This window comes from Loxodonta africana, chromosome 4, assembly GCF_030014295.1.
Source record: "Loxodonta africana isolate mLoxAfr1 chromosome 4, mLoxAfr1.hap2, whole genome shotgun sequence".
NCBI lineage: Eukaryota > Metazoa > Chordata > Mammalia > Proboscidea > Elephantidae > Loxodonta > Loxodonta africana.
The window spans coordinates 90,744,176-90,763,487 of record NC_087345.1 but is presented as its reverse complement, the minus strand read 5'-3'; the positions used below and the strand labels follow the sequence as shown (position 1 = coordinate 90,763,487).

Genomic DNA, 19,312 nt, shown 5'->3' with positions numbered 1-19,312 from the left:
ACAGATGAATGGATAAACCAAATGTGATACACACACACACACAATGGAATATTATTCAGCCATAAAGAGAAATGAAGTTCTGGTACCTGCTACGACATGGATGAACCTTGAAAACATTATGCTGAGTGAAATGAATTAGACACGAAAGGAAAAATATTTTATGATCCCATTTATATGAAATATCTAGAATAGGCACATGTATAGAGACAAAACTTTATTAGTGGTTACCAGGGATTGGGGTTAGCGGAGAATGGGGAGTTATTACTCAAAGGGGTACTGAGTTTCCGCTTAGGGTGATGAAAAACATTTGGAAATAGATAGTGGTGATGTTTCACAACGTGGTAAATGTAATGTCATTGAATTATATACTTAAAAACGGTTAACTTAAAATGGCAAATGTTTTGTTATACACATTTTACCACATACACACAAGATAGTGGCTACCCCTGTACCACTAATGGGAGGCAGGAAGAGAAAGGGATGGGGGAACGGACACTGGAAGCTTCAACTGTATTTGTAATAGTTTCTTAAGTTTGGTGGTAGGTACATGGCCACTTGTATTATTCTTTATACCTTCAGTTGTATCTGAAATATTTACCAAAAAGTACAAGAATTTATATAGGAGTTTGGTACAAACAACATCATGCACATGAACACAAAGGAAAGGGCAAGATTTTGGATGGAGATGAGGGTCCTGAATACATGCATACACACAGATGAGAAGCAGAAAAGAGTCTGAGAATTTGCTCACCTTGACAGTCCCTTCACCACAAAGACTTTGTTGGAATGTTGCTTCTCCAGTTTGCTCATCAGCTCGTAAAGATTGTGGTTCAGCTAAAGTCAATAAGAAAAAACAAGTGCTGGTCAGATGGAAACCCAAGACTGGCATATCCCTTCTCTTCTCTCCTTCAGACAGCTTTCCTAAATAAAACCTCCCCACCCTTTCAACTCAGATCTGTCATTCCTGTTCATCTCACCAGTACTAGTACTAGCTCAGGGTCCTGTCCAGCCACCCCTTCCTTGTCTATCTGTGTCCCAAGTTCTGCCTCTTACATCAGACGACAGCTCTCTCAAGGCGGGGTCCGTAACTAACATGTGATTCAAAGTTCTAGTTTCTCTCAGGTGCTGAGCATTTTAGTCATCCAGGGAACAAAGATTCGTTTTAATATTAACTTGGCAAATCATAATTTAGCCAAAGAAACTATGGAGAGGGAAATGTGTGTCTGTGTATATGAATATAATTAATATTATAAAAGCAAAGGATCTTGGAATCCCAGGACTATATGGCTGCCTGTCACTGACAGGTGGTTATTCAAGAGTAACTACCTAAGAAACTGACCAGTGGTTAAACATTACCCTCCTTGCTCCTCACCACCAAGGGATGGAGATTTCACAACTCAGTTCCTCATTTTAATTGTTCCTTCCATATACCTAACCTCCTTTATTCATGCTGAAGCTGAAGTTTAGATGATTTTATTCAGCTGTTAATGGAGATGAAGAGGGCTCTCTCATAATATGTGTATGTACTTTATTTTAATACAGTTCAACAAAGTCAATCAAGTATTATTTCATCATGAGATAAAGTCAAAATCTTGTGTCTACGGACAGTTAATGAAATTATGTAAATCAAGGCTACCTTCATATTTACTAGAAAATCCCACCTAGGAGTCTAAATTGGAAAGATATTTCTCACCTTGCTCATCTCTCTGTAGAAAACATCCTTCAGATTGGAAATATTTTGGAAGATGGTCACGTAACAGCCAATACGGCTATCAGGAGGCAAAACAATAAACACACACAGGAATAAGTGATGGTAAAGGAGGACTTCATTTGAAATATAAAGCAGGAGCTTAAGCCAAAGCCAGCCACTACCAAGGCTCCTCACACAAAGGCACCCCACTTCCTAGACTCAGGATGTTCTGGAATCTGACTTCATCAGAGCCAGGCTAGGAGGACACCTGACTCTCAGGTGTGAGAAGAACTTGGTAGACACCATCAGCCCAGGCTGACACCAAAGTAAATGGATCTCTAGTTTTATAAAGTTATCTGATTTGGGGTCTTTAAATTACAGAAGTAGACATGAAAATACTTTAAAGAATTTACATAAGACCATACAATGATAATAATTATTCTTTCTCTTTATGCAATACCTGGGCTTCTATGAAGCTGCATGTAGGTTAATGGAATTCCACTTTAGATAAATTCAGGAAGTTCACATTTAAAGAAACTATTAAATTTCAATTCTATTTAAAGTTTTAGAATACATATAGTCGTTAGAAAGGCTCCATCATAATATAGTAAATGATAATATACAAATACTGATTATAATTGCATTATCTTATAAGATGAAAAGAAAACATGATATAAATGTAGAGTTTCTGTGCAGATTCCTCTTCCAATGTAGAAAAGTTGTATAAGACATAGCTACTGTAAGCAAAGACATCTTAATTAATGCAAATAATCATCCCACAGTTTATCTTCTATGTATATCTGAATGTCCATGAACTAGGCTTGTTTCAAACGATACACACGTGAGCATGAAACCAGATACATCTAGTATGCATGATGATGGCACTTTACTTGCCAAAATCTCTCCTATCCAAGAAGCATCTTTTGTCTTCAAACTTGGAAAAGCTGGCAGGGCAAGGATGGTTATCTCTGTATTGCAGGTCTGGAGAGATAAGGTGGGTTGGCTAATATCACACAGCAAGTTAGTGGCAGGGCCGAGACTACATCCCATTCTTGGACCAGGGCTCTTTTCATGAGGTGCCATGCTGGGGCTGCTGGATGGCCTGGGCCTGCAGTGGCCGAGGAGTTCAGCCCTTTCCTAAATCTCAGTCATTACCTATTGTAAAGAACAGGCAGCTCCTCCAGCAGTTCCTGGTTCAGATCTTCAAACACTGTCTGGGCTCTATTGAACTCTTCCTCTGCCTAGGTGGTAAAAGAGACAAGATAATCCCCTCAATCCTGAACCTGAGCCTATAGGCAGTCTTTCATCCTTTGCATTTTTTCAGGGACTGGGCTTACTTTGAAGGATCCCTGGTGGTGTAGTGGTTAAGTGCCTGGCTGTTAACTGAAAGGTCAGCAGTTTGAACTCACCAGCTGTTCCACATGAGAAAAGATCTGGCAATCTGCTCCCATAAAGATTACAGCCTAGGAAATACTACAGGGCAGTTCTACTCTGTCAATATAAGGTCAATGTGAGTCAGAATCGACTCAACTGCACCCAATAACAATAAAAGGCTTACTTGGAACCATGCCTCTCCTTCTCTAGCCTTAAGTCCTCGATTATGCTTAGAGCATCACCAATGTCAGAGGAAACAGGACTTCCTTTAGGAAGCTAGATGCTGAGTTTATCATTTCCTAAACCCAGGTTGGCCTAGCCATCTGCCACTATTATGGGGAGAGGGAGGGCAGGAAGAGTTTTATCAGGCTTTTTTTTTTTTTTCTTCACCTTGGCAGTCTTGGCTTCATCTTTCTTCTTGGCATTCTGCACAGCCTCCAGGTGGTGTCGGGCACTGTCATAGTCCACGAGTTTCCGACCCCGCTTGGCAATTCTCTCCTAGCCCAGGCAGATCACAAGAGACAGCCTTGATATTCAATTTCCAGTGGCCAGGATGTGGGAAAGAGTACCAAGTAAAGAGGCAAGATCCCTAGATCCTATAGTCAAATTTCACCTTCTAACAGGGTTTTGTGCTTAAGTGGTCTTCCTCACCATTTGGAGGAGACTGAGTAAAGGATAATACTGGAGAGCCTGTGGAAGCTTGCACTAAATTTTAATATTCCATATGAACCCAATAAGAATCAGGAGACATAGCCTTGAGAATTCCACTAAATTTAAAGTTAAAGAGTTTTGGGTGTTAATCCCAACTCTGCAATTTATTAACCTTATGACCTAGGATTTCAGTAGCCCCAACTTCCCTAGACAGTGTTATTTTAAAGATCAAATATTAAATATAAAGTGCTTTGACAACTCTAAATCACAATGAAAACAGTAAGTAAATTATTATGAGCTTTAAAATCTGCCCAATTCCATTCGAACTACAAATTATATCATGAAGAAGCACACTGTGTCATTAGTCTCTGTCTCATTCTATCAAACACAAAATTTGAAAAGATCATAGCGATTATCTGGTTCAACTTCCTATACAATACATGAAGCTTCTCTACGGTGTCCAAGGTACGAAGTAGCTCAACTTTGCTTAACAGAAAACAGAGAATCACTACCTCATGGTGTATTACATTGCATTTTTGGAAAGCTTTAACTATTAGAAGCTTAAGTCAGCCTCCGTCAATTTCTTCCTATTGATATAAAATTAGCACAGTGCCCAATAGAGTAGGTGTTTAATAAGTTCAATGAATAAATAAATTCTAATTTTGCTTTCCGGAACAGTTTAGAATAGGCTGAATTCTTCTTTCACCTAACAGCCATTCGAGTATCTGAAGATGACTATTATGTCTCTTCTTCTCCACAATAAACATTCTTAGTTCCTTCAGCTGTTTCTCAGAGCTAAAAGGATGCCCTATCCTGGAGCTAATTAAAAACCAGACCAAATCTAGCTGACTGAAAGCCATGTTTAAACATAACCTTCACACTATCTCTAACCCTCAACCCCAATCTCTTGTTTAATCCTCACCCTTAACCCTTCTCCTAACCTTCTACCCAACTTCACTCCTAACCATGGGGCTCAAATTCTGCTTGTAATGTTTAACCTAGTATGTCCTCTAACCAGTATGGGTCACCTACAGCTCAGCCTTGATTGTGTAAATTCAAGTACCTTAATCTCACTGAACTGGGCTATGTAATTTTCCATGGTCCTCACAGCCTGGTCAGCCAGTTTCTCTTCATAGTCTTCCCAAAGGAGATCATTATTCTGTAGGATAGAGGCAGAGGCTGGTGAGGCTTCTACTTTTCAACATCAACTGTCCACCAGGTAAATACCCAAATCTTACCTACAAAAACACTTCCTTTTGGGAGCACACTATTTAGAATATCATGTTGGATGTTGGGGAAGAGTTGGAAGGAGAAAAGAAATAGCTCTTTTTTTTTTTTTTACCCCAAGGAACTCCTCTAGAGGAGACCGGATATACATCAGGGATTAAGAACAGGAACATATATGGTCAGATCTCTGCACTCTACAGCTTCAAAGATAGGGAGATTTAGAAGTAAATAGCTGTAAGAGGTTAGTTTTTAAAAACTGACCTTCAAGAGGCTAAACTCCTCTAAGGTCTTATAGAGAGGAAGACTGTCAAAAACAGAGGGATCCATAGATAACGGAGAAACTTTTTTTTACCTTAATGATGGCAGCTTCTTCTTACCACCCAGGAACTGAGGCTATTCAAATGAACAATGTGAAATGGTTCTTTTGTTTTCCTATTTGCTTGGATGGAGAAGTTGAGGGCAGGAGTTGAGCACCTAAGGAGTTGTAAAGCCCCAGCCGGCCTTACCCCTATGATGGCTTTCAGCTCCTCCTGACCGTCCCACTCGCTGCTATAGATCTCCTGCAGGGTTTCTGACACTCTCTTTGAACTTTCATGCATCACTGAAAAGAGAAAACTCAATTCTACCATAAGATTTCTCAAAAAGGAGCTTGGTATCATCACAAGGTACAAACAGTGGGTTCCAGTTCAGAAGGACAAACTCAGGAGATCTGGATTATTGGCAAGGAAAGCTGGATGGGGTTGGACAGGAAAAATCACTCTTCCTAGGTCCCCCGACAGTTGATTCCGACTATATGGTCGCTATGAGGCGGAATCGACTCAACAGCAACAGGTTAGGTCCCCAAAGTTCCAGAAGCGAGGGGCAGGCAAAGGATAAAAAGCTTGAGTGTGGTTGTCTTTTTCCTACTGGCTTCTATCCTCCAGACCTCTTAGTAGTTGCATAAATGCCCTCTGGATTTTAGCAGCTGCATAAATGCCCTCTCTACAGTATCCAAGATAAGACAGTTCAGCTTTTGCTTGGAAAGAAAACAGAAACTCGCCACCTCACAGTATACTGCATTTTACTTTTGGAAAACTTTAACTATTAGAAGCTTTAGTCAGCCTCCCTCAATTTCCCCCTATTAATCTAAAATTAGCACAGTGCCCAACAGAGCAATGGATTCTCCTGTGTTGCAATTACCTACCTTTGACGGCACTAAGGAAGTTCTTCAGGTCCTTGTATAGCTTGTGGCCTTCTGCCTGAAAGGGAGAAGTGCCTTTGGTAACTAAAGAGATACATTTAAAAAGATGCTCCAGGGATCAAAGCAGAAATCACTTCAAATATTTGCAATTGTGGTAAATTAGCCTTTACTCTCTTTACCAACAGGTTGTAGGTTGTCTCTTCTGAGTCAATGCTTGAGTTGGGAGACTGCTAGAGCTCCCATCGCATTGGCGTGTCTTCTTTTCTTCCATTTGTTCTCCTTTTCAGTGAAACAATAGCATATACCCAAGTTCCTCTGTTAAAATTAAAGTGTCCTCTATGTGCTGCTAACTATATGATACTCTGGCTAACACCCTCCTCTCTGAGTAGATAAACTGCTACCATCTTCTGCAGACACCGGGCCCTCTTCCTTCTCTGAACCCTCACATAGGTCAATCTTCTCCTCCCCTGATGTCCTTCTCTGCTTTGTCTCGGCTTACACTTCCCTTCTCTTCTGTCACTTCTCCAAGGAGCTTCACCGTTGACTCTCCTCCTGTTCCAAAACCAATGTTCTTATCTTTAGCTCTATTCTTGGTTTTTGCTCCTGTGTTTGAATTCTCACTTTTTTAGGCTAGGGACTTGGAAGCACAGACTAGGTCTCTTCCTCCCTCTAAAAACAAAAAAGGGACAGAAGGAGAAAAAGGTATATTTAAAGTTGAAAGTTCAAATAGATGAAATGCTTTTATTATAACTTGGGCAAATGTTCATTTAGCCTCTGCTTCTTGAAAACCTCCAGCAACCAGAAACATATGCCCTCTCGCCCAAGGCAGTGCCATTTCATTTTTAAATAGCTTTGACTGTTAGAACTTTTGCCCCCTGGTGTTAGGTTGATCTTTTATACCCAAAAAAGTAGATCTAGTTTCTCTTCCACACGTTTCACGCACCCTTCACCAAGTCTTCTTTTGCATACTTTTCCTCAATTGTTCCTTATGGCATTGTTTCAAGCCCCTTTCCATGCTGGTTTCTTTCTTCGGTGTGAATTCCAGTTTCTAAGGGTTGGGTGCGAAGGGAGCTTGAGGCCAGGCAGTTGACATTTTACAGCCTGACTTCAGGAGTGTGGGACTGGACTGAGAGGTGCAGCCCACTTCAAAGGTACTCTACAGGGCCAGGCCCATGGATCAGAGAGGAAATCCTCAGACCCATTCAGGTGATCGAGTATTTGAAAATGAAGTTGCATTACAAAGTACAGCATAAAATACTCGTCATGGATTTGTTCATTTGTTTTCTTATATATATTCATTACTGGAGAGACTACTGAAATGACCAAAAGTATTAAAAAAAAAATGATGGGAGAAAAACTGAAAATTCTATCTAGTTACTTAAGTTTTTTTCCTGTGGAAATCTTTGGGAAAAGGCCACTCTAATTTCTGCAGCAGAAAGTCTGGGTCTATGTGGTCAAATGAACAAAGAAAACTTGACTGATTATTTCATCCATCTTCTTGCGTCCAGGGTCTACTTCTAAGCCTGTCCAAACTCTTCATCATACCTCAGATTAAAAGTCCCTCTCAAGGTGGCTGAGGACAGAGGAGAGAATGCCAAGGCTGAAGGGATGAGAAGACACAAGCAGCCTCAAAGGAGGCAAAGGCACTGTCTCCTCTGAGAAGTGAGAGAAGAACTGGGATTATGTAGTGTGTCACTCAGGAGAGCATCAAAAACATGATCAAGAAAGGATCAGATGGCTACAGAGAGGTTACAGTGCAAGAGGAATGGGTAAAAATCACTAGACTTGATAATTGGAGGGCACTGGTGCCCTTTGATAAAGCACTTTCAATAGCATGATGGAGCCAGATTCAGTCAGTTAATGAAATTTAGAAACACTCAGAACTTACCAGGAAGAATGTCTTGCTTCCTCCTTGCTCACTCATGATAAAGTACCTTGAGAAAAGGTGCTTTGCCATTTTGTCATTCATGAAAAAAAGCTTAGTGTAAGATGTTAAGTTTACATAACATCTTTGAGTCATAGATAAGATAGGCAGACAAAAGTTTGAGAATTCTGAAAATTTAATAGAGTTTTAAAAGAGTTTCAGGAGAGACTGACTTGATTTGTAAACTTACACTTAAAGCACGATAAAAAAAAGTTTTAGGGATAAAAATGAGAACTTCAACTTAACATTATAAAAATGTCTATTCTACCAAAAGCAATCTATACATTTAATGCAATTCCTATCCAAATCCCAAGGACATTCTTTAAAGAGATGGAGAAACAAATCACCAATTTCATATGGAAGGGAAAGAGGCCCCAGATAAATAAGGCATTACTGAGAAAGAAGAACAAAGCAGGAGGCCTTACTTTACCCGATTTCAGAACCTATTTTACCACCACAGTAGTCGAAACAGCCTGGTACTGGTACAACAACAGATACATGGACCAATGGAATAGAACTGAGAATCCAGACATAAATCCATCCATATATCAGCAGTTGATATTTGACAAAGGCCCTGAAACAGTTAAATGGGGAAAAGACAGTCTTTTTAACAAATGGTACTGGCATAACTGGATATCCATCTGCAAAAAAGGGAAACAAGACCCATACCTCACTCCATGCACAAAAACTAACTCAAAATGGATCAAAGACCTAAATATAAAATCTAAAACGATAAAGATCATGGAAGAAAAAATGACAACGTTAGGAGCCCTAATACATGGCATAAACAGTATAGAAAACATTATAAAGAACGTAGAAGAAAAACTAGATAACTGGGAGTTCCTATAAATCAAACACTTTTGCTCATCCAAAGACTTCACCAAGGGTAAAAAGACTACCTACAGACGGAAAAAGTTTTTAGCTATGACATTTCTGATCAGCGCCTGATCTCTAAAATCTACGTGATACTGCAAAAACTCAACTGCAAAAAGACAAATAACCCAATTAAAAAATGGGCAAAAGATATGAATAGACACTTCACTAAAGAAGACATTCAGGTAGCTAACAGATATATGAGGAAATGTTCACGATCATTAGCCATTAGAGAAATGCAGATCAAAACTACAATGAGATTTCATCTCACTCCAACAAGGCTGGCATTAATCCAAAAAACACAAAATAATAAATGTTGGAGAGGCTGTAGAAAGACTAGAACACTTATACACTGCTGATGGGAATGTCAAATGGTACAACCACTTTGGAAATTGATTTGCCGCTTCCTTAAAAAGTTAGAAATAGAACTACCATACGATTCAGCAATCCCACTCCTTGGAATATATCCTAGAGAAATAAGAGCCTTTACACGAACAGATATATGCACACCCATGTTTGTTGCAGCATTGTTTACAATAGCAAAAACATGGAAGCAACCAAGGTGCCCATCAACAGATAAATGGATAAATAAATTATGGTATATTCACACAATGGAATACAACACATTGATAAAGAACAGTGAGGAATCCGTGAAACATTTCATAACATGGAGGAACCTGGAAGGCATTATGCTGAGTGAAATTAGTCAGTTGCAAAAGGACAAATATTATATAAGACCACTATTATAAGAACTTGAGAAATAGTTTAAACTGAGAAGAAAACATTCTTTCGTGGTTGTAAGAGGGGGAAGGGAGGGAGGATGGGAGAGGAGTATTCACTAATTAGATAGTAGATAAGAACTACTTTAGGTGAAGGGAAAGACAGCACACAATACAGGGGAGGTCAGCACAGTTGGACTAAACCAAAAGCAGTTCCCTGAATAAACTGAATGCTTCGAAGGCCAGCGTGGCAGGGGCAGGGGTCTGGGGACCATGGTTTCAGGGGACATCTAAGTTGACTGGCATAATAAAACCTATTAAGAAAACATTCTGCATCCCGCTTTGAAGAGTGGCGTCTAGGGTCTTAAATGTGAGCAAGCAGCCATCTAAGATGCATCAATTGGTCTCAATCCACCTGGATCAAAGGAGAATGAAGAACGCCAACGACACAAGGTGATTAAGAGCCGAAGAGACAGAAAGGGCCATGTGAACCAAAGACTACATCATCCTGAGACCAGAAGAACTAGATGGTGACTGGCTACAACTGATGACTGCCCTGACAGGGAACACAACAGAGAACTCCTGAGGGAGCAGGAGAGCAGTGGGATGCAGACCCCAAATTCTCATAAGATCAGACATTATGGTCTGACTGAGACTGGAAGGACCCTGGTGGTCATGGCCCCCAGACCTTCTGTTGTCCCAGGACAGGAACCATTCCTGAAGCCAACTCTTCAGGCATGGATTGGACTGGAGAATGGGTTGGAGAGGGATGCTGGTGAGGAGTGAGCTTTCTGGATTAGGTGGACACTTGAGACTATGTTGGCATCTCCTGCCTGGAGGGGAGATGAGAGGGTGGAGGGGGTTAGAAGCTGGCGAAAAGGACACGAAAAGAGAGAGTGGAGGGAGAGAGCAGGCTGTCTTATTAGGAAGAGAGTGATTGGGAGTGTGTAGCAAGGTGTATATGGGTTTTTGTGTGAGACTGACTTGATTTATAAACTTCCACTTAAGGCACAATAAAAATTAAAAAAAATGAGAATTTCAAATTCTTTTTGAAAGAAAACAAAGGGAACCATGAAAATTTGATCTCAAAAATACATATTTGAATAATAAAAGCTGATAAACTATCTTGTATAATTTCCACAAATGAAATTCTTAATTTTTTTTTTTTTTTTTGCTCATTAGATATTATATGGCCTGAAAAGCAGATCAGTCATCAAAACTACCATGTCCAACTGTGCAGCCGGTACACTGCCCAAAACTAGGGGGCACTATTCCACCACAGTCAGTAAAATGTACCTTCTATTACGCCTTATAAAAGCCATCTCCATTCCGGTGTTTTAGAATCTCAACTCTCTTGGTTACAAAAGTTTTTTTCCTTATGCTCTTTCTCTTTCCTCGAAGGAAATGAAGTATGTGGGAGTAGGGGATGGAGAGTGGAGGACTTCATGGGGTGACATTTTATTTCTCTGACCTGTCTGTCCTCCCCTGAAATGTCCCCGGCCAAATAATCCCAGCATCTTTGTTCTTTCCTGACAGATGTGACTCGCATAGTCTCAGGTTCTCACCTGTCTGGAAGTCAAGAAACTTGGCTCTACCACCAGCTAGCAAGTTATTCCTCTTCTCTGGCTTCAGTTTCCTCATCTATAAATGGAGGGTAAGGCCATTTCCAGCCCTAAACTGTATGATTTTATCACTCCTACTCTCTGAATCCTTGCCAAATTCTTGGCATTGCCATAAAGAGTGAGTCAGTCCTCCCCACCCTTATGCAAACCTTCCGGTCCTCAGTTAAGGAACCACTTACTCTGGAAGCTGGTCCTAGGTGCTCAGGTATACAAAGCTAGGTCCTAAGAGAATGGGGTGCTGAGGATGCAGGAGATGGCCCCTGTCCTGGGGGACTTCCCTACTTGCTACAGAAAACTAGACTCAGAGAAACACAGATACTTAGCAAAACAAGTGTAAATTAAAGGACCAAATCTTGAGCAGTGCCAAAAGTGCTTGATATAATGGAGGTCTAGAAGGGAAAGATGAAGCTAGATTGTTAGGTTTGATTTTAAAGGCAAAAAATTGGAAACAGCTGACATTATCAGAAATAAGAGATTAAATCACTTGCCCTCTCGATCAAATCCTATTTCCTCTCAGTAAAATGAAGGAGTTGGACTAAATCAGTGGCTGCCAAATACTGCTCTCAGACTAGCTACCACATCATAATTACCTAGGAAACATAATATAAAACCCAGATTCCCTAGTCAAGGATCACCTGTGGTTTTTAATATCACAAGAGAAGGAAGCAACCAGACATTATGTGCCTCCTGGTGGAAGAACTTAACATTACCTATAAATTTTTCTTGCCAAAACAAACAAAAACAAAAACCTGAATCTTATCAAGCCGCTAGATCTAACCATCAATTTACTGAAAATATAGAAGAAAAGAACATGTTAAATAATACCACAGGAATGCATCAGCAAAATTTGTTGTTGTTAGGTGCCATCAAGTCGGTTCTGACTCATAGTGACCCCGTATACAACAGAAATACTGCCCAGTCCTGCGCCATCCTTAACAATCGTTGTTATGCTTGAGCCCATTGTTGCAGCCACTGTGTCAAGCCACCTCGTTGAGGGTTTTCCTCTTTTCCGCTGACCCTGTGCTTTCCCAAGCATGATGTCCTTCTCCAAGGGCTGATACCTCCTGACAACATGTCCAAAGTATGTAAAGTGCAGTCACGCCATCCTCACTTCTAAGGAGCATTCTGATTGTTCTTCTTCCAAGATAGATTTGTTCGTTCTTTTGATAGTCCATGGTATATTCAATATTCTTCACCAAAACCACAATTCAAAGGCATCAATTCTTCTTTGGTCTTCCTTATTCTTTGTCCAGCTTTCACATGCATATGATGCGATTTAAAATACCATGGCTTGGGTCAGGCGCACCTTAGTCTTCAAGGTGACATCTTTGCTTTTCAACACTTTAAAGAGGTCCTTTGCAGCAGACTGGCCCAATGCAATGCGTCTTTTGATTTCTTGACTGCTGCTTCCATGGGTGTTGACTGTGGATCCAAATAAAATGAAATCCTTGACAACTTCAATCTTTTCTCCGTTTATCATGATGTTGCTCATTGGTCCAGTTGTGAGGATTTTTGTTTTCTTTATGTTGAGGTGTAATTCATATTGAAGGCTGTGGTCTTTGATCTTCATCAGTAAGTGCTTCAAGTCCTCTTCACTTTCAGCAACCAAGGTTGTGTCATCTGCATAATGCAGGTTGTTAATGAGTCTTCTTTCAATCCTGATGCCCCGTTCTTCTTCACATAGTCCAGTTTCTCAGGTTATTTGCTCAGCATACAGATTGAATAGGTATGGTGAAAGGATATAATCCCGAAGCATGCTTTTCCTGACTTTAAACCACTCACTATCCCCTTGTTCTGTCCAACAACTGCCTCTTGATCTAAGTATAGGTTCCTCATAAGCACAATTAAGTGTTCTGGAATTCCCATTCTTCGCAATGTTATTCATAATTTGTTATGATCCACACAGTCAAATGCCTTTGCATAGTCAATAAAACACAGGTAGACATCCTTCTGATATTCTCTACTTCTAGCCAGGATCCATCTGACATCAGCAATGATATCGCTGGTGCCACATCCTCTTCTGAATCCATCCTGAATTTCTGGCAGTTCCCTATTGATATACTGCTGCATCCACTTTTAAATGATCTTCAGCAAAACTTTGCTTGTGTGTGATATTAATGATATTGTTTGGTAATCTCCATGTTCAGTTGGATCACCTTTCTTGGGAATAGGCACAAATATGGATTTCTTCCAGTCAGTTGGCCAGGAAGCTGTTTTCCATATTTCTTGGCATAGATGAGTGAGTACCTCCAGTGCTGCATCCATTTGTTGAAACATCTCAGTTGATATTCCACCAATTCCTGGAGCCTCGTTTTTTGCCAATGACTTCAGTGCAGCTGGGACTTCTTCCTTTAGTACCGTGGGTTCCTGATCATATGCTACCTCTTAAAATGGCTGAACTTCGACTAATTCTTTTTGGTATAACAACTCTGTGTATTCCTTCCATCTTCTTTTGATGCTTCCTGAATCATTCAGACTGTAGGGAAGTCTGTAGGACAAACAACCTGGAATCATCAAGTAAGCTGTACAAAGGGGACGAGTAGAAACTGATAAATTAAGAGACTTAATCTTAAATCTCTAAAAGACTGAAACATGGCAACAAGTTGAAAGGTAGGGCTCTTATTAGGGGTCTGATTTTTAAAAAATAAACTGAAAAGTAAATCATATACAATCAGGGAAATCTGAACATTTTATAATATTGATGAATTATTGCTAATTTTTAAAGACATCACTAAAACTTATATTTTAGCAGAATATTTAATAACCTGAAAAGGTTTGTACAGGTAGTCCCCAGCTTATGATGTATTTGAGTTAGGACGAACCGCACTTATGACCGTCTGTTTTGTTTTGGGTTTTTTTAAATACATTTTAACGCTAGTGATATGTTCTACAAACAGTGTTGCAGCATGTAATTTGCCCATGTTATCATTCTCAGATGTTCACTTGCAGATGTCCAAAGATTGCATTTATAAAGATACTGATAACAAAACACAGTAATAAGGAAAACCAAAAAAAAAAAAAAAAAAATTCTACTTATGTGAGAACTGACTCATGACGGAGTTGTCAGAACAGAACCCCGCTGGAGTCAGGGGCTACGTGTATTACACTGTTAAGTAAAAAATGCAAGTTGCAAAACCATATGCACGGAATCATGTCACTTTGGTAACCCTCATATACATATTTACCATAGATATGTTTAGATACCACACATATACTTAACCAAGTAATTGTGACAATATGAAGCAAAAATGGTTGTAGGTTGGGAGGGTATGAAATTATTATTTTTGAAGTTCATTTTCTTCTTTTCTCCTTATGTACTTACTGGTTTGCTGCAATGAGTAATATTTTATAGAAAAACTTTCTTTTGAGGTGTGATAATGGTACTGTGGCTACATTTTTTTAAAAGTCCTTATCACTTAGAGATTCCTAATAAATTTTTTATAGATAAAATGGTATGATATCTGGAATTTGCTTCATAATAATCAAGGATGGGGGAAGTGGGTGGGGACATAGAAGAAATAAGACTGCCAATAAATTATTGAAGCTGAGTGATAGGTACATGTGGATTCGTTATTCAAGTCTCTCTACCTTTATAAAGAACTTTTCCATTTAAAAAAATGTTTGAAAGTACACACTCTCAGGCTATACTCCCAGAGATCTTGTATTTTTAAATATTTCCTAAATGATTCTGATATACAGTTAACTACTGAACTACATGATAGATATCCTCTTTTTTTTTTCCCTATATAATTCAATTAACTGGGTTTTATTTATGCAAATAACTTCCTTTTATTATAAAGAGGGGACAGCAATCTCCAGGGCTGATTTGAGGATTAAATGAGATACTGTGCATAATGCCTGCCTGGCACATGACAGATGGAAGGTCACATATAACACAGGAGGTCACGCCTCTAAGCCACCCACTTCTTAACTCATATTATCTACATAAAATTACTCATCATATCTCGTTGAGATGGAAGGAACAGTAAGAATTGCAAATTTGGTGGCCGGATGACAAGTGAAAGATAGAGGTGTTATATTAGAACAAATGGCTCAGGTGGGGTAGCTGTGGTGGACAGAGAGGCAACAAGGAAAACATAGGGCTGGTGAGATAAAAGGAGCCCTAGGGAGGGAGAGAAGTACCCTGGGGAAATGAGTAAGCTAAAAACTAAGGTAGCAGGAACTCACTTTGATTTTTTCTACAAACCTGGTGATACCACTGTATCTTAGAAGTCCTGAGGGTAACCACTAAAAGAGAAACATGCAATCTGTCCCCCAGAATGCCAGGGTGAGCAGAAACCTGAAAGATAAGCTTCTCTGGGGAAGGATAAGCAGTGGGTCACTCTGTGTCCCTTACCCCTGGGGGGAAGATGGGTTGGAGAGATATTTGCTGGTTACAGACCTGCTGTTCTTTTACCACTTAGCCTTCATGTCTTCTTTATTCCTCCATGCTTTTCTTCCCCACCCTCCAGATTACCTGTTGCTGGTAGAAGTTGCTGGCACTTTGTTCAAACCGTTCATCTTTGGTTTCTACAGTTTTCCCCAACTTCTGCAGTACCTGGGGAAGTAAGTCAGAAAGACCTAAAGATTATAGTCAATTCTCTCTTAGGTGTTGGCCTCCTATGACCCTGGCTTCTCTCAGATGTGAATAAAGTGTTGTACTCATATCAGTCCAACAGAATTAGGAATGTAATGCCTTGCTGAAAAAACAATCGTATTTTTCTCAAACTGGGGTACCCAAGGGGAACCGATCAACAGCAATGGGAAGAGGGAGGAGGAGTATGTGGCAGTGTGCTGCGGGTGTATAAAACCCCAGAATAAATAAGGTAATCTTCCTAGAATGGCATTGTTATTTTAAAGGGTTTTTTTTTGGCGGGGCGGGGGGGGGGGTCATAGTAAAACAAGGATTAATGAGAAGAACGCAAACACGCATGGCTTTTAAAGATAAAACATGAGACTTGATGTTTTTCACTTGAGAGACCCTCTTTTAGCCATAGCCTCAGACTTCTCTGGGTAGATGGTAATGAGGTTAGAGAGGTGGACAGGCAACTCTTCTCTTGTGAGGGACCCTTGTGGAAAACTTTGAGAAGCTCTGATAAAATGCATTTGAAACTTAGGTAGAAATGAATGCTATCCATGTCTATCTCCTCTCCACTGGGAAACCTGGGAGTCAATCATCACACTGGCGTCAGTGCTAATGCAAACGACACAGAGAGGAAAAAGACCCAGTCCCTGTGCTTATGTAGCTTACTCTCATGGGGAGACTCGCTTATAAACAGCTAGTTACATGTGGTAAGGAGCCCTGGTGGTGCAATGGTTAAGCATTCAGCTGCTAACCGAAAGGTCAGAGGTTCTGTGAGAGAAAAAACCTGATGATCTGCTCCTGTAAAGATTAAGCCTCTTAGGTCCTGACTCACAGTGACCCTACAGGACAGAGTACAATTGCCTCATAGGGCTTCCAGGGCTATAAATCTTTACAGAAGATTTCTCCTGCATAGTCGCTGGTGGGTTTGAACCACTGACCTTTCGGTTAGCAGCTGAGCACTTTAACCACTGTGCCACCAGGGCTCCTTGGGAAACCCTAAGGGGCAGTTCTACTCTGTCCTATAGGGTTACTATGAGTCAGAATTGACTGACGGCACACAACAACAACAGTTACATGTGGTAAGGGAGTCCTGACACTTCTACCTGTAGCCCCCATCTTGGAAGGAAAAACCACCATTCTCTCAGGCCCAAGTTATAATTTCAATAAACCAAACCAAACCCATTGCCGAGGAGTCGATTCCAACTACCCCATAGGTTTCCAAGGCTGTAATCTTTACGGAAGCAGACTGCTACATCTTTCTCCCCCAGAGTGGCTGGTGGGTTTGAACTGCTGACCTTTTGGTTAGCAGCTAGGTACTCAACTGCTCCACCAAGGCTCCTCATAATCTCAATAGACACCCTTAATACGTCTCCCTCACTCCTTTCATCAAATCCCTCACCAATTCTGTCAATCCCACTTCACGTTATCTATCTCTGAAACCATTCCATGCTCTTCTAGTCTCACTGCCAAAGCCTTAATAAGGGCCCTCAATTTCTTACCTGGCCTGCTGCAATAGGCCTATAGACTCTTCAGCTTCCAATCCCTCCATCCACACCCCAGTCACGGTTACACTTAACACAACGCAAATCTAACTGATTCACGTCACTGCTTAAAATCTACTGGTTCTCATTCCCGAAGACAACTCATCAGACATGAAAGGGACTGGACAGTGGCTAGGAGAGAGATGCTGATGAAGAGTGAGCTAATTGTATCAGGTGGACACTTGAGACTGTGTTGGCATCTCCTGTCTGGAGGGGGGATGGGAGGATAGAGAGAGTTGGAAGCTGGCAAAATTGTCACAAAAAGGAGAGACTGGAAGGGCTGACTCATTAGGGGGAGAGCAAGTGGGAGTACAGAGTGAGGTGTATATAAACTTATATGTGACAGTCTGACTTGATTTGTAAACGTTCACTTGAAGCTCAATAAAAGTTAATAAAAAAAAAAATCTACTGGTTCTCCATTCATCTGCTCAACAAAACTTTATTAAATGCCCATTATGTATCTCCCTGGCTAGTTAAAGTTTAAATGCTAGCATGCACACAGGTCTGAAAGATCTAACTTCTTGCTAAGCTTCAGCTCTCATTATTCCTCCTCCCTACTCCCTCCTCAATACTTTTTCAGTTTCCCGAATATGTTGTTTGTCGTCGATGTTGTTTCCTTTTCCTGGAATGCTATTCCCCCCACCTTGTGTCAGGCAAATATCCATAAAAATTCAGTTCATAACAGATATCTTTCATGATACTTAACTACATCTCTTTTAAGTGCTTGGAAACTCCTGTACTTTGTATACACTTCTATTATGGTTTTATCATTTGTATTTATCTGTCCATGTCTCCTAAACTGTGAGCTCCTTAAGGTTTGGGTACTTGCTTTACTCATCTAGGTTATTCAGGATTCAGGCACATGGATACTTAATAATTGTAAAAGGAAGGAAAGTAAGACTGACACAGGAGGGGACAAATAGGCTGGACCTTGAAATAAGATTTTGCTAGACTGAAATAAGAGTATAAAGGTGAGGACAGAAAGGATTCCAGGCAAGGACAATAGCTTCAGCAAAGTCGTGGGAGTATGAAATTTTATCGGAGCTTCATGAGCTTGTTCAGCATGGTTGGTTTAGGGAGTGTGATGGGGAGTGGTAGGGAAAAAGCTAAAAAGGGAGGCAGGTATCTGTCTTAGTTATCTAGTGCTGCTATATAAGAAACACCACAAACAGATGGCTTTAACAGAAATTTATTCTCTCACGGTCTAGGAGGCTAGAAGTCTGAATTTAGGGCGCTGGCTCCTGGAGAAGGCTTTCTCTCTCTGTCAGCTCTAGTGGGAGGTCTTCGTCATCAATTTTCTCTTGGTCTGGGGGTTTCTCAGGGCAGGGACCTTGGGTCCAAAGGACATGCTCTGCTCCTGGCTCTTCTTTCTTGGTGGTATGAGGTCCCTTTTGTCTCTGCTGGCTTTTCTCTTTTATATCTCAAAAGACACTGGCTCTTTACCATAACTTCCTCTAATCCTGCCTCATTAACATCTTAGAGGTTAGGATTACAACACATAGAATAATTACATCAGCTCACAAAATAGAAGACAACCTCACAACACTGGGAATCACAGCTTAGCCAAATTGACACACATTTCAGGGGGACACAATTCAACCCGTAACAAAGTCTCATTGTGAAAGGCTTTAAATCACATGTACGAGTGCCCAGGCTTAGGGAATGATGACGAGTCTGGGTAGAGACCCTGATTCAAGTGTCTCCATTTTTACTTGTGGGGTCAGTGTCTCTTACTTTCGGAGTTCTCACTACAGTAGTGAAGATCAAGGGCTCTAGAGTCAGACAGATACAGGCTCTAATCTTGGTCTTTCCACTTATTGACTATAAGCCTTTGGGTAAGTCACTTAAACTCCTGAGCCTCAGTTTACATTCCCTATTAAGATAATATTTATCTCCTGGAGCTATTGGGAGGATTAAATGATATTA

The 19,312-nt window shown here is 40.5% G+C and overlaps 1 protein-coding gene across 7 annotated transcripts in view; it reads right to left on the bottom strand.

Moving 5' to 3' along the window:
* Positions 1–19,312, bottom strand: part of BIN2 (bridging integrator 2) — a 35,860-nt gene that overhangs the window by 9,856 nt on the left and 6,692 nt on the right. For 6 of the 7 annotated variants that reach the window (XM_064284219.1, XM_064284220.1, XM_064284218.1 and 3 more), the window contains 8 exons: positions 15,738–15,818; positions 6,126–6,180; positions 5,449–5,543; positions 4,779–4,874; positions 3,455–3,562; positions 2,846–2,931; positions 1,694–1,769; positions 752–834 (listed from right to left, as the gene is read on the bottom strand). In XM_064284219.1, the coding sequence (XP_064140289.1) occupies positions 752–834; positions 1,694–1,769; positions 2,846–2,931; positions 3,455–3,562; positions 4,779–4,874; positions 5,449–5,543; positions 6,126–6,180; positions 15,738–15,818 (680 nt within the window). The other variant, XM_064284223.1, reaches the window with a different exon arrangement.